The 16,531-nt window shown below is 39.0% G+C and overlaps 1 protein-coding gene and 1 pseudogene across 2 annotated transcripts in view; one reads left to right on the top strand and one right to left on the bottom strand.

Moving 5' to 3' along the window:
* Nucleotides 1-16,531, bottom strand: part of DNAH12 (dynein axonemal heavy chain 12) — a 255,190-nt gene that overhangs the window by 136,685 nt on the left and 101,974 nt on the right. The window contains exons 26-32 of the mRNA XM_031663269.1: nt 16,225-16,381; nt 15,824-15,996; nt 9,558-9,710; nt 9,049-9,288; nt 8,160-8,405; nt 7,688-7,807; nt 28-137 (exon numbers count right to left, since the gene is read on the bottom strand). Coding sequence (XP_031519129.1) covers nt 28-137; nt 7,688-7,807; nt 8,160-8,405; nt 9,049-9,288; nt 9,558-9,710; nt 15,824-15,996; nt 16,225-16,381 — 1,199 coding nt within the window. The remainder of the gene's footprint in view (nt 1-27; nt 138-7,687; nt 7,808-8,159; nt 8,406-9,048; nt 9,289-9,557; nt 9,711-15,823; nt 15,997-16,224; nt 16,382-16,531) is intronic.
* LOC101018402 lies at nt 10,616-12,325 on the top strand (annotated as a pseudogene). The gene has a single exon (XR_160073.5). The product of XR_160073.5 is annotated as an elongation factor 1-alpha 1 pseudogene (transcript).

Genomic DNA, 16,531 nt, shown 5'->3' with positions numbered 1-16,531 from the left:
TCTAACTATAGCAATATATAATCTTACCCATGTCTAACAATCATCATTTCATATGTTTGAATTATTTTTTCAAGAAAAAATTTAACAGGCTGAAGATTATGTACATTGCAGGCTTCATGAGCACATTCTAAAAATTCCTGAAAAAAAAAAAGTAATGCATTTCTACCACACAATATTATAAATCATGTCATACCTGTCTTACAAGTGTAGATTTTAAATTTACTAGTAAAAAATCTTAATTGTTTATTATTTCTTAAAACTTTATTATTTTTTCAAATCAAGAGGAGAAACGTATAGACTCAAAACACTTTTAATATATTAGTCTTCCCTATTATAAGTTATGAATGATCATAGCTTCATAGCACTGGGTGTATGCTGCATGAAAACAACTCCTTTTAATAGTGTTTCCCAGAATTTCACTTTTGGATAGGATATAGAAAGACATGCCAGACAATCCTTCACACTGTAGTAACCAGAAATAAACAAGTAAGTTTTTAAAATTATAAAAAATTTAAACACATAGAAGTACTTTGTATGCAAATAAATATAAAAGAACTCAGTTTCAGAAAGGGATGATGAGCCTTTCCTAGGTAAGCACAAAGCAACAGCTGTTTTCACCCCAGGGACATTTTCTAAGTCTGGACATGGTAGATACTGGATTGGGCCTGCTATAGACAGAAGGACATAGCCAAAGAAAGAAGAAACCAATAGAGATTTTAATGGTTGTGTGGGCTTATGTGACATGTTTGAATTTGGAGGAGCCCAAATGCCAAGCTGGTTCTCCCCACTATCCATGCTTTTGCTCAGCATGTAGTGACACAAGAGACCAAGGGCTCAGCTGGAAAGACACACAGAGAGATGTCTTTAGTTTCAGAATGCTTAGATCCCAAAATCCTACTACAGGGAAGGGCCAATCATATGGCAGGACAATTCTTACTCTGAAGACATTTGAAACCAGAAGTAAACTACAGCTCAATAATGCTGTAACAAAACTCTGACTTAGGTCAACTCTCAATTGAACTGATTAGCAATGCAATCTAGCTACCTGAAATAGGGGGAAAAAACCATGATTTTTCTGCAGGAAAATTATACCACCTGGCCAGGTGCGGTGGCTCACATCTGTAATCCCAGCACTTTGGGAGGCCAAGGTGGGCAGATCACCTGAGGTCAGGAGTTCATGACCAGCCTGCCCAAGATGGCAAAACCCTGTCTCTACTAAACATACAAAAAATTATCCGGGCACGGTGGCGGGTGCCTGTAATCCCAGCTACTCAATAGGCTGAGGCAGGAGAATCGCTTAAACCCAGGAGGTGGAGCTTGCAGTGAGTCAAGACTACACCACTGTACTCCAGCTTGGGCAACAAGAGTGAAACTCCGTCTCAAAAAAACAAAAAACAACAAACAAACAAACAAAACACCTTAGCCTGTACAATTATGTTATACACAATGTTTAACATACAATCAAAACTTAAAGTTGGAAGTGCTAGCCAGAACAATCAGGCAAGAGAAAGAAATAAAAGGCATCCAAATAGAAAAAGAAGTCAAACTATCTGTCTTCTCTGACAATATGATTCTATGCCTAGAAAACCCCAAGACTCTGCCAAGAGGCTCCTGAAACTGATAAATGACTTTGGTAAAGTTTCAGGAACAAAACCAATATACAAAAATCAGTAGCATTTCCACACACCAATAGCATTCAAGCTGAAAGTCAAATCAAGAATGCAATCCGGTCGGGTGTGGTGGCTCATGTCTGTAATCACAGCACGTTGGGAGGCCGAGGCAGGTGGATCATTTGAGGTCAGAAGTTCGAGACCAGCCTGGCCAACATGGTGAAACCCCATCTCTATTAAAAATACAAAATTAGCTGGGCGGTAGTGGCATGCACCTGTAATTCCAGCTACTCGGGAGGCTGCAGTAAGCAGAGGTTGCACCACTGCACTCCAGTCTGGGCAACAGAGACTCTTTATCAGAAAAAAAAAAACAAAAAAGGAAAGCAACTCCATTTACAATAGACATACACACACACATACATGCACACACCCTAGGAATATGTCTAACCAAAGAGGTGAAGATCTCTACAAGGAGGACTACAGAACACTGCTGAAAGAAATCACAGATGACACAAATGGAAAAACATCCCATGCTCATTGATTGGAAGAATCAATATTGTTAAAATGGCCATACTGCCCAATGCAATCTACAGATTCATTGCTATTCCTATCAAGCTACCATGATTAGTTTTCACAAAACTATAAAAAAATTATTCTAAAATTCAGATGGAACCCAAAAAGAGCCTGAATAGCCAAAGCAATTCTAAGCAAAAAGAACAAAGCCAGAGGAATCACCTTACCCAACTTCAAACTATAAGATTACAGCAACTAAAACTGTATGCTACTGGTACAAAAAGAGTGACACAGACCAATAGAATGACTAGAGAACCCAGAAATAAAGCTGCACACCTACAACCACCTGATCTTCAACAAAGTGGACAAAAGCAATGGAGAAAAGACTCCCTATTCAATCGATAGTGCTAAGATGGCTTGCTAGCCACATATAGAAGAATTATTGGATCCCTACCTTTCACCATATACAAAAATTAATATGGATTGAAAAGTTAAGATCTCAAACTATAAGAATCCTAGAAGAAAACCTAGGAATCACCATTCTGGACATTGGCCTTGGGAAGGGATTTATGACTAAGTCCTCAAAAGCAATTGCTACAAAAACAAAAATTGACAAGTGGGACCTATTTAAACTAGAGAGCTTCTGCATGGCAAAATAAACTATCAACAGAAAAAACATACAACCTACAGAATGGGAGAAAATACTCACAAATTATGCATTCAGCAAAGGTCTAATATCCAGAATTGATAAGAACTTAAACAATTGAACAGGGGGAAAAAACATTTAAAAATGGGCAAAAGATATGAACAGACGCTTCTCAAAAGACATGCAAGCAGCCAACAAATATATGAAAAAATGTTCAACACCACGAACTGTTAGAGAAATGCAAATCAAAAGTACAATGAGATACTATCTCATACCAGTCAGAATGGCTATTACTAAAAAGTTAAGAACAACAGATGCTGGCAAGGCTGCAGAGAAAAGGGAATGCTCATATGTTATTTGCAGGAATGCAAATTAGTTCAGCCACCATGGAAAGCAGTTTAGAGATTTCTCAAAACACTAAAACAGAACTACTGTTTGATCCAGCAATCCCATTACTGGGTATATATCCAAAAGAAAATAAATTGTTCTACCAAAGAGACACATGCATGCATTATGTTTACCACAGCACTATTCACAACAGCAAAGACATGGAATCAACCTAGGTGCCCATCAACAGTAGAATGAATAAAGCAAATGTACATATATACCATGGAATACTATGCAGCCATAAAAAAGAACAAAATCATGTCCTTTGCAGCAACATGGATACAGCTGGAGGTCACTCTCCTAAGCAAATTCACACAGGAACAGGAAACCAAATACTGCATGTTCTTACCTATAAGTGGTAGGCAAACATTGGGTACTCATGAACATAATAATGGCAACAACAGACACTGGGGACTACAAAGGGGAAGAGAGAGGGAGGGGAACAAGGGCTGAAAAACTAACTATTGGGTACTATGCTCAGTACCTGCATGATGGGATCAATAATACCTCAAACTTCAGCATCATGATTATGCCCATGAAACAAACCTGGGCATGTACCCCTTGAATTTAAAAGTTGAAATTCCTTTAAAAATAAATAAATAAATAGGCCTGGAGCAGTGGCTTAAGACTGTAATCCCAGCACTTTGGGAGGCCAAAGTGAGTGGATGGCTTGAGCCTAGGAGTTCAAGACCAGCCTGGGTAACATCACAAGACCTCCTCTCTACTAAAAATACAAAAAATTAGCCAGGTGTGGTGGTACATGCCTGTAGTCCCAGCTACTCAGAAGGCTGATGTAGGAGGATTGCTTGAGCCCAGGAGTTGGAGGCCGCAGTGAGCCGTGATTGCACTGCTATACTCCAGCCTGGGTAACAGAGCAAGACCCTGACTCCAAATAGTCACTTCATAACAGAACCAAAAAAATAACAAAGTCATGAGAAGTAGCTGATGACCAAGAGAAAAAACAAACAAAACAAACTTATAGATGACCCAGATGTCATAATTAACAGATAATAATTTGACAATACATTTACAAAGTATAAAAAAGAATAGATTATAAGATAGAAAAAATAGAGGAAAAAATATAGAATTTTAGCAGAAAAAAGGAATCTCTAAAAAGAACGAATTGGACACACTAGAACTAAAAAAATCAAAATATGTGAAATTAAGAATTCATTGAATGGGCTTATCAGCAAACTGGACAAAGCCAAAGAAAGAACCACTAACCTTGAAGATAGGTATACTAAAGTACAGAGACAAAGTAATGAAAAACAAAAGAAAAAAAAAAGAGCCATGAGAGACACATGAAACTATATAAAATGGTCTAATATACATGTCACTGAAGTTCTGGAAGGAGAAAGGAGAAAAAAATAGGACATAAAAAGATAATTACTGAAAATTTTCTGGCCGAGTACAGTGGCTCATGCCTGTAATCACAACTCTTTAGGAGACCGAGCCAGGAAGACTGCTTGAGCCCAGAGCTTGATACCAACCTGGGCAACAAAGTGAGACCTTGTCTCTATGAAAAATAAAATAATTAGCTGGGTGTGGTGGCACGCACCTGTAGTCCCAGCTACTTGGGAGGCTGAGGTGGGAGAATTTCTTAAACCTAGGAGGTTGACAATGCAGTGAGCTTTGATCATGCCACTGCACTTCAGCCTGGGTGAAAGTGAGACCTTGTCTCAAAAAAAAGAAAAGAAAATTTTCTGACAAAACACATCAACACACAGATTCAAGGAGTATAGCAAATCCTAGGCAATAAAGTACAAAACAAAACTTGGCACATAGTCAAACTGCTCAAAACCAAAAAAAAAAAAAAAAAGAATATTAAAACAACCAGAGGAGCATAAATAAGAAAAATGCCGGACTTCTAAGCACAACACTGAATGGCAGAAGTCAATGAAGTAACATCTTTAAATGCTGGGGCCGGGGCAGGCTGGGGAGGAGATGCCTTGACAATCTAGAATTCTATACCCGTGAAAATATTCTTCAAAAATAAAGATTAAATAAAGATTTCAGACAGACGAAAGGTGAGAGAATTTGTTGCCAGAAGACTCACATACACACAAATACTACAGGATGTTTTTTAGGTTAAAGATAAAAGACCCCAAATGAAAACATCTATCTGCTGGAAAGAATAAAAGCACTAGAAAAGCGTAAAAGGCTTTTTTTTTTTTTTTTCCCCAAATACTAATACTTAAAGCAGAAAACAACAACAATGTATTGTGGTGTTTACAAAATATATAGAAGTAAAATATATGACAACAATAGCATAATGGGCAGGAGTAAGTGGATAATGAAACTATACCATTTAAGGTGCTTATATTTTTTGTTAACTGGTAAAATACTAACTGTAAAGTTGTAATAAGCCAAGGATATATACTGCAATCTGTGGAGTGACCACCAAGGTAAAACTATAAAGCCAATAGAGAAGATAAAATGGAGTGACAAACATTTTTTGAAACCTAAAAGTCAGTAAAATAAATATAGAACGCATTAAAAAGCAAGAAGGCAATTTAGCACTATTTTTCCAACTGGAATCTATGGATTCATTGCTGTATTCATAAGAGTGTATAAGAGTTCTTCAAGAAAATATTAAAATTTTGTGTTTTCATTCTGGTGTTTAAAAATCATACTAGCACATCCTGAATCATCTTGATCGTCACCTTAACCTGCCATAAAATGCATATTAGTATTTGAGCATAAGAATTTAAAAAACAGACAAAAAAATAAAGATGACTTTAAGTTAAGTGATGTCTTAATGATTTGACAGCTCAAACAAAAAGATGTTGCAGTCCTATCAGTAAAGAGAAGATGTGGAAGAATTGAATCATCACTTGGCAAAAGGTGGTTTATGAATGCTGAACTCAAGAGAATCTTCACTGTATATTTCACAATAGAAATTCCCGTAAAGTGACAAATTAGTTTCAACCACATATCACCTATTTCATTGTGTTAAATTGAATTTGAGATTGTTTTGTTTGTAATGTTATTTTATTATTTCTAGTTTAAGACGGAGTCTTGCTCTGTCACCCAGACTGGAATATAATGGTGCGATCTCGGCTCACTGCAACCTCCGCCTCCCGGGTTCAAGCAGTTCTCCTGTCTCAGCCTTCCAAGAAGCTGGGACTACAGGCATGCACCACCATGCCCAGCTAATTTTTGTATTTTTAGTAGAGACAGGGTTTCACCATGTTGGCCAGGCTGGTCTCGAACTCCTGACCCCAGGTGATCCACTTGCCTTGGCCTCCCAAAATGCTGGGATTATAGGTGTGAGCCGCCACGCCCGGCCTGTAATTAATTTTAAATTGTATTTTGGTTTTTTATAACAGCTATAAGCAGCAGATGAGTATATACATATTTAGGCTTCATTATAATATGTATAAATTACATGAAGTTGGAAATGTGAGTGGTTTGTGTCTTTCTGTTATTTTTAATTTTTAATTGACAAATAAAAATTGTATACATTCAAGGTGCAACATGATGATTTGACAAACATATACATTATATAATGATTACCACAATCTAACATATCCATCACTACCCAGTTACTGCGTGTGTGTGTTTGTGTTAGGACTGTTTCCTTTAAAAATAAAGTGAGTGTACTACCTAAATTTGAGACACAAAGCCTTATTATGTTACCTACAGGACGTTTTACTACTTTCATTTCTACCTAATATAATACACAATAGTATTTAGCATGCAATACTATATATTACCCAATAGTGTAATATACTATTACAGTACGCATACTAGTATTTTAAATCACAAGATAGAAAATAAAATCTTTTTTCTCAGCCAGGCACAATGGCTCAAGCCTGTGATCCCAGCACTTTGGGAGGCTGAGCTGGACGAATCACCTGAGGCTGGAAGTTCAAGACCAGCCGGATCAACATGGAGAAACCCCATCTCTACTAAAAATACAAAATTAGCTGGGCGTGGTGGTGCTTGCCTATAGTTCCAGCTACTCAGGAGGCTGAGGCAGGAGAATTGGTTGAACCCGGAAGGCAGAGCTTGCAGCAAACCAAGATTGCACCATTGCATTCCAGCCTGGGCAAAAAGAGCGAAACTCTGTCTCAATAATAATAATAATAATAATAATAATAATAAATACTTATTTTTTGTGTGTGAGACAGAGTCGCTCTGTGGACCAGGCTGGAGTGCAGTGGTGGGACACCACCATGCCTGACTAATTTTTTGTATTTTTAGTGGAGACGGAGTTTTGCAATATTGGCCAGGTTGGTCTCAAACTCCTGACCTCAGGTGATCTACCCATCTCGGCCTTCCAAAGTGCTGGGATTACAGGTGTGAACCATTGTGCCTGGCCTGTTTAACCTACATCTTGACAGGTTAACTTTGGTATCATATAATAGAAGGTACCCAAATTTACTTATTGTTATTAACAATACGTGGTCAAAATAGGGGATTTTCCTCAAAACAGAATAATTTCACTCATTTAATAAATCTTGGTAAACAATTGAGTCATCAGATGAATTTATTATGCTGAATAAGTCTTTCTCATGTGTTTACTTACATGATAGTCAGCTTCAGGAAGTTTAATACCAGGAAATAAGTCACTAGTTATTCCATTAAATAAAGGTATATCATGTGATAAAAACTTTGGTTCATTTACATCTTTAATTGATCGAAGAAGCTAAAATTACCCAAAAAGTGCAATGTAAGTTAGTTGCCAGCATTTGCAACCCCACTTCTCCCGCCCCGACCCGACCCGACCCACCGCAACCCCCAGCCAAAAGTCAAAGTTTATTTTACATTGCTTTATGGAATCCCTATAATAAAAAGCCAATACTATGCTTATCGAGCCAACAAGTCTTCATATTCATATGAAGTATAACAATAACATAACCCAAAAACCTACCATTTCAACCTCATATGAAAAGACAAAGCACACCCTCTCAAGTGCCTATTTGTAGTTCCTGATTAACCTCACTAAAGAAAATTATCTTTCTACTGAAACTTTCACAATGCATATATCTAATACTTACAAGTATATCTTCATTTTCATTCGGGTATTTTAGTTTTAGATTGCCAGCAGCCACTAAAACGGCTTTTACTGCTCGCATTCCATAGTCATAATGAAATTGTGATGAGAGCTGCTCTGAGCAAAGCCTATAGGTCATTACTATTTTCACAGACAGAGGTTTTGCATTCAAAAATCCGTAGGAGTAGAGAGATATTTCTGCTATAAGGGCATAGTTTGGAACCATCATAGCCACTGTTCTAAAAAGAACCTGAAGTATAAAATAAATGAAATATATCACTTACATAAATGAAGCTGTTTTTAAGCTGAGCATAAGCATTCAAGGTGTGGTGTTGTCAAGTTTATTCTCCAAATGCAGCACCTTTTTCTAAACTATAATTTTTTTCAGTAGTACTTTTAATATTTTTATGCAGTTAGTATTTTTTTGGATGTCTAAATAAGTTTTGGGAGGGAAATTACAATGTTATGAAAAAAATATCATTTTGAATGGATTATGCTGGGGTTTTTTTAATTCACAAACTTACACTCTTAAAAAATATTGGCTGGGGTACAGTGGCTGACGTCTGTAATCCCAGCACTTTGGGAGGCTGAGGCAGGCGAATCACGAGGTCAGGAGATCCAGACCAACCTGGCTACCACGGTGAAACCCCGTCTCTACTAAAAATACAAAAAATTAGCCAGGCGTGGTGGCATGAGCCTCTAGTCCCAGCTACTCGGGAGGCTGAGGCAAGAGAATCACTTGAACCCGAGAGATGGAGGTTGCAGTGAGCCGAGATCATGCCACTGCACTCCAGCTTGGGCAACAGAGCGAGACTCTGGCTCAAAAATATACATACATACATACATACATACATACATACATACATACATAAATAAATAAATAAAGATATTACCTTAAGATTGTCCGGCAATTCAGAGCGTCCTGCATAACCAGGATTCATGGTAATAGCTACAAAGCAATTCGGATTGAGCTTAAGTTCTGTCCCTTCAAAAACAAACACATCCAACTTCTGTTGAATGGCTCTCTGAATGCAAAGGATCTGTTGAGCTACCACTGACAACACTTCCAACTCAATTCGATTGAATTCATCAAAGCAAGCCCAAGCACCAGAAGAAGCCAATCCTTTAAAAAACTAAGGACAAAGAAAAAAGGAAAGTGAATTTTTTCTCAGGAAAGGATATCATCTCTTAAAACAAATATCTAACACTTTAAGTCAGAATTGAAAGTTAAATTCAGTAAAAGTTTCAAGGATAAAAACAATGTCTTTACTCCTAAAATGCAAGTCCAAATAATATTCAAACCACATTCATAGGTTTAAAAATGAGTTTGCTTCCATTTATCCAATTAGACCTAGCTGTAAGTTTGTAACATTTAATATTATTGACTCAGCAATTTAACTACCTTTCCCATTGCTAGATAATCTAGCCCATCAGAACAGTTGAACACCACACACTGTACAGCAAGAGCTTTAGCCAAGTCCTTGGTGGTTTCAGTTTTTCCTGTGCCTGCTGGCCCCTCTGGAGCACCTCCAAGGTTTAAATAGAAAGCACCTATCTGAAATGAAAAATACATGTGAAAAGAAATCCATGCTTAAATTTTAAAAATCAACAGACACTTGTTTATCGAATGGATTTAGTCTGTTCCGTAGCTTCAGAGAAGCCATTACATAATTACATTGTTCAGTTAATTTTTAGCACAAATTTTTCTAGCTGCTCAAAGAGAAAGCATTTTAAAATGTTCAAAAAAGTGAAAAGGTATCAAAACTTCCGTGTCTTCTGACACTTTCATAGGTATCCCATTTGCCTTTAAAAACAAACAAAATCTAGCCTTGTGGGGGTAAAATTGGTTCAGAAAGGTTTTAATTAGAAGTGTTTGTGGAGATGGTTGTGGAGGACAATAATGACACATTCTAGATGGCTTGCCGCAAAGAGGGTAAAACACCAGAAAGTGAGATCTATAAATGGCACCCATCATTGGGAAAAGAAACAGATGACTTATTATATAATTTTGTCTATAATTTGCCTGGCTATTGCCTTTTACACTTGATATGTTCTCCATTTTCTATTTTCCCATAAAACTGTTCTATATTTCTCATTACTGGTAGTATCACTTTCTACCTTGTATTATACTTAATTACGTACATTTTTTTTCTCATCAATTAGTCTTTAAGGTGCTTAATGACAATATCAGCAGTATTTGAATTATTCCTGGGTCCCCAAAATGACTGGACTAGTGGCTGGAAATTTTTAGAAACATAAATTACAGTCAGCTCTAACTATGGAGTCTATTTCATGGGAGTTTCAAATTTAACTTCTTTTAGAAAAAGTAGGGCTAAGTGACGAAGGCTGCGCATATAAGCGGGGCAGGGGAAATAAGAGAACTCTGTACTTTGCTCTTAATTTTGCTATGAACCTAAAACTGGTCAAAAAAAGGTCTATTTTTGCTTTTCTGCAACGGGTTTGCCGCCAGAACACAGGTGTCATGAAAACTACCCCTAAAAGCCAAAATGGGAAAGGAAAAGACTCATATCAACATTGTCATCACTGGACACGTAGATTCGGGCAAGTCCACCACTACTGGCCATCTGATCTACAAATGTTGTGGCATCGACAAAAGAACCATTGAAAAATTTGAGAAGGAGGCTGCTGAGATGGGAAAGGGCTCCTTCAAGTATGCCTGGGTTTTAGATAAACTGAAAGCTGAGCGGGAACGTGGTATCACCATTGATCTCTCCTTGTGGAAATTTGAGACCAGCAAGTACTATGTGACTATCATTGATGCCCCAGGACACAGAGACTTCATCAAAAACATGATTACAGGGACATCTCAGGCTGGCTGTGCTGTCCTGATTGTTGCTGCTGATGAATTTAAAGCTGGTATCTCCAAGAATGGGCAGACCCGAGAGCATGCTCTGCTGGCTTACACACTGGGTGTGAAACAACTAATTGTTGGTGTTAACAAAATGGATTCCATTGAGCCACCCTACAGCCAGTAGAGAGATGAGGAAATTGTTAAGGAAGTCAGCATTTACATTAAGAAAATTGGCTACAACCCCGACACAGTAGCATTTGTGCCAATTTCTAGTTGGAATGGTGCTAACATGCCTTGGTTCAAGGGATGGAAGGTCACCCGTAAGGATGGCAATGCCAGTGGAACCACGCTGCCTGAGGCTCTGGACTGCATCCTACCACCAACTCGTCCAACTGACAAGCCCTTAAGCCTGCCTCTCCAGGATGTCTACAAAATTGGTGGTATTGGTACTGTTCCTGTTGGCCGAGTGGAGACTGGTGTTCTCAAACCCAGTATGGTGGTCACCTTTGCTGCAGTCAGTGTTACAACTGAAGTAAAATCTGTCGAAATGCACCATGAAGCTTTGAGTGAAGCTCTTCCTGGGGACAATGTGGGCTTCAATGTCAAGAATGTGTCTGTCAAGGATGTTCATCGTGGCAACGTTGCTGGTGACAGCAAAAACGACCCACCAATGGAAGCAGCTGGCTTCACTGCTCAGGTGATTATCCTGAACCATCTAGGCCAAATTAGTGCTGGCTATGCCCCTGTATTGGATTGCCACACGGCTCACATTGCATGCAAGTTTGCTGAGCTGAAGGAAAATATTGATCGCCGTTCTGGTAAAAAACTGGAAGATGGCCCTAAATTCTTGAAGTCTGGTGATGCTGCCATTGTTGATATGGTTCCTGGCAAGCCCATGTGTGTTGAGAGCTTCTCAGACTATCTACCTTTGGGTCGCTTTGCTGTTTGTGATATGAGGCAGATAGTTGCTGTGGGTGTCATCAAAGCAGTGGACAAGAAGGCTGCTGGAGCTGGCAAGGTCACCAAGTCTGCCCAGAAAGCTCAGAAGGCTAAATGAATATTATCCCTAATACCTGCCACCCCACTCTTAATCAGTGGTGGAAGAACAGTCTCAGAACTGTTTGTTTCAATTGGCCATTTAAGTTTAGTAGTAAAAGACTGGTTAACGATAACAATGCATCGTAAAACCTTCAGAAGGAAAGGAGAATGTTTTGTGGACCACTTTGGTTTTCTTTTATGCATGTGGCAGTTTTAACTTACTAGTTTTTAAAATCAGTACTTTTTAATGGAAACAACTTGACCAAAAACTTGTCACAGAATTTTGAGACCCATTAAAAAAGTTTAATGAGAAAAAAAAAGGTCTATTTTTAAAAATAAGTAAACCACAAAATGATAAATATTTTTTACTTTATTTTAAAAATCCAAGAGAGACAGCTAGTGTAGAAAATGCAATATCAGTGATACTTCATCCATTTTATTTTATTTTTTGAGACAGGGTCTCGCTCTATTGCCCAGGCTGGAGTGCAGTGGTGAGATCTTGACTAGGTGCACCTCTGCCTCCTGGGCTCAAGCAACCCTCCTACCTCAGCCTCCCGACTAACTAGGACTACAGGTGTACGCCACCACACTCAGTTTATTTTTTGTATTTTTAGTAGAGAAGAGGTCTCACTATGTTGCCCAAGCTGGTCTCAAACTCCTGAGCTCAAGCAAGCCTCCTGCCTTAGTCTCCCAAAGTCCTAGGATTATAGGCGTGAGCTACCACACCTGGCCAACCTATTTTAAATTTATAATGGATGCCATATTGTTCATGCCCATTAACTTGATTGCTGAAAACCTCGGGCTCTTCCTTTTCAATTTTAAGAAAATGTTCACAAACATGTTCCCTTTATTATGAATAATAAATATATTAGGAGACTTTTTCTCAATGTCTAGTGTTGTATTCAAGCATTTAATATGATTCCGGGTGGGCACAGTGGCTCACGCCCGTAATCCCAGCACTTTGGGAGGTATAGGCAGGTGGATCACTTGAGGTCAGGAGTTCAAGACCAGCCTGGCCAACATGGCGAAACCCCGTCTCTACTAAAAATACAAAAATTAGCCAGGTGATTACAGTGGCACACACCTGTAATCCCAGCTATGTGGGAGGCTGAGGCAGGAGAATCACTTGAACCTGGGAGGCAGAGGTTGCAGTGAGCCAAGATCACACCACTGTACTCCGGCCTGGGAGACAAAGTGAGACTGTCTCAACAACAACAACAAAAAAAAGTGACCTGGTGGGGTGGCTCACGCCTGTAATTCCAGCACTTTGGGAGGCCAAGGTGGGCAAATCACCTGAGGTAGGGAGTTTAAGACCAGCCTGAATAACATGGAGAAACTCCATCTCTACTAAAAATACAAAACTAGCTGGGCGTGGTGGCGCATGCCTGTAACCCCAACTACTCAGGAGGGTGAGGCAGGAGAATTGCTTGAAGCAGGGAGGCGGAGGTTGTGGTGAGCTGAGATCCCACCATTGCACTCCAGCCTGGACAACAAGAGCGAAACTCCTTCTCAAAAAAAAAAAAGAAAAAAAAGAAAAGGTGTTGAATATGATTCTCATTTTTACAACTCAAAGTTGTTAACCTCCACCTTACAAGCATATCACAGCTTCTGACTTCACAGAGGTAACAGATATGACATCCTATCTTGAATTCATCTGCTCAACAAATATTTAGGGATAATGTGTCCTTGTTCAGCACTAGAGTAGAGAACAAGACAGACATAGTCCCTGCCCACAGGCAGCTACCCAAGAAAATAAAGAGTTTGGTGAAATCTTTTCTCCTAGACCCACTGTTGCCCTACCCAGAGCCCCTTTACCCAGCCATTGCATTCATCCATTTGCTGTGTCAGTTGCAAATAGTTCACAGCTGCTCTTTTCTCCTTATCAGCAAGAAAATGCCTGAAAGCTTACTCATATCCCTGCCCCAGGGGTGACCCTTAGTCAATGAAATTAAACGGGTACAAAAGCCAGACCCTGCTGGCTTTGAAGTGGAATAACTCATGCCATTCATGCTTCAGAGCACCCTGCGAGATCAGGCTGCAACTGTACGTCTGTTGAAACCACACCTTTGCTTAGCTTTTTACTGTCCCATCCTGGTGCCCTTGTTTCCCTACAGGTTTTTACTAAGAACATTACCTAATCCTTTGCACAAGAATTGCCACTTCATTTCTGTTTTAAGAGAACTCATTTGAAGACACTTTAGTTTCACTTACTCAGCACAGGTAGAGTGGTACTTCTTGATGCTCCTTCTCAATTCCCGTAGGTAGGGTTGCCAGATTTAGCAAATAAAAATACAGAATGCCCAGTTAAATTTTATTTCAGATAAACAGCCAGGACCAATGGCTCACGTCTGCAATCCTAGCACTTTGGAAGGCTGAGGCAGGCAGATGGCTTGAGCCCAGGAGTTCAAGAACAGCTTGGGCAAGCAACATGACTGAAACCCCATCTCTATTTTAAAAAGTACGAAAATTAGCTGGGTGTGGTGGCATCTGCCTATAGCCCCAGCTACTTGGGAGGCTGAGGTAGGAGGATCTCCTTGAGCCCAGGAGGCAGAGGTTGCAGTGAGCCATGATGGCACCACTGTATTCCAGCCTGGGCGGCAAAGTGAGATTCTCAGAACAAAACAAAACAAAGCAAAACAAAAATTCAGTTACAGTGGGTAGCTAGTCAGGTATGAGCAGAGCCGGAAAGTGCTCCCCACCCCACACACACCAGGAATGTCCGGTGACCACCAGGTGATGGTCAGGGGTTGTTAACTGCCTCGCTGAAGTAATAATTGGTCACAGCTGATGCCAGGGATGGGCAGTTTTCTAACAAATAGAAAATACCTGAAACTGGTGATCAGCAGCTTCCCCATAAGATCTCAGGAGCTGGGTGAGTGGGGAGAAGTAATGCAAGATCTAGGAAGTATGCCAATGGATAAAAGTCAAAAGGTCAAGCTGCATACTTGATCTCTCAAGTCACCTGCTTTGGCCTCCTCGAAGTGTACTTTACTCCCTTTCGTTCCTGCTCTAAAGCTTGTTAATGAACTTTCGCTCCTGCTCTAAACCCTGCCTCAGTCTCTTTCCGCCTTATGCAACTCAGTCAAATTCTTTCTTCTGAGAAGGTAAGAATTGAGGTTGCTGCAGTCTCGTACTGATACAGATATGCTCCACAGGTAACATATTTTGGTGTCATGTGACTTGGGTAATTTCCACTGCTAGCATTCAGATAAACAATGAATAATTTATTAGTGTAAATATGTCCCATGCAATATTTGGGACATATTTACTTAAAAAATTATTTGTTGTTTGTCTGAAATTCAAATTTACCTGGGAATCCTGTATTTTATCCAGCAACCACATTCCCAGGGTTTTCATAGTTACAGCTCTGTCTTCCATAGCTTCAGCTCTGGATCTCAGGTCTCAGCACCACACCCATACATTTCATCTCTCCATCCTATTTAACAGCACTAATTTGGTGTCCTAAGGCCCAAATGTACTTTCCTCATCTTCCTGTCATCTCTCCCAAGACTCCACTGCAAAAACTGATACCATTTTCCAAAGCTCCAGTTTAGTCATTATATTGTCAATACTTCCCTTTTTCTAATTACCCCCAATCAGAGTGACTCACAAATTTCATACGATAAAATGTAAACACTCTTGTATGCTACAAAAGCACCCAGAAGTAAATATTCATTATTATAATTTTGCATAAAGAGAATTTGGGATTAGAAAGGGATAACTGTATTCAACTACTGCAGGTAAGACAAGTGAGAAAAGATGTCGTTACAGCAAAAAGTAATTGTTAATGTGTGAATTAAGATAATTTAAAAGCATACCAATGTTCTGTAACACCTGTCAGTTAGAGGTGTAATGACAAGTCGAGGTGAGTTACCAAGATATTCATAAGCATATTTTACATTGCAATTAATGATACGAACTCGGGCATTCTCATTTTCCCAATAATATCGGAGCTGAGCAAGCCACTGGAAATCTGTATCATGTGAGACACCTAGAAAAAATAAAGTAAAATAAGACACATGATCCTTACATGGAAATAATTTTTAAAATAAGTATTTTATCTTTTATAACAGCAAATATTAAAAAATCATGTTTGCCAACTTATAAAAAAGATTGTGTTAAAATAATTCTGTTGAGAGAAAAATACATAGAGTACAAGTCTTTGTTTCCAGATGCTATCAACATTTTATCTTTAAAAATCAAAGAAAAAGTCACCTACCCATTTCAATCATGTCCATGACCACATCTCTAGCATGGACATCAATAGTAACCAAAGCCCCCAGAGTGGTCCTGGTCTGCTTAGACAACTTTCCTCTTACCAGCCCTACAATCTCATTCAGTTGGTTTTGAAGTTCCTTATAATACTTCTTTAATCCCTACAAAATAAAAAAAAAGCAATCTAATTGATGTCATATGATACTTAAAACATGTATTTTATATATTTAGCCTTTTATAAAACAATTCTGACTTCTTAATCTATCTCAATATAGAAATGAGTCCAAGCGCGGTGGCTCATGCCTATAATC

This window comes from Papio anubis, chromosome 2 (genome assembly GCF_008728515.1).
Source record: "Papio anubis isolate 15944 chromosome 2, Panubis1.0, whole genome shotgun sequence".
NCBI classification, from domain to species: Eukaryota; Metazoa; Chordata; class Mammalia; order Primates; family Cercopithecidae; genus Papio; species Papio anubis.
The sequence above is the reverse complement of the archived record's forward strand: the minus strand, read 5'-3'. Positions and strand labels throughout refer to the sequence as shown.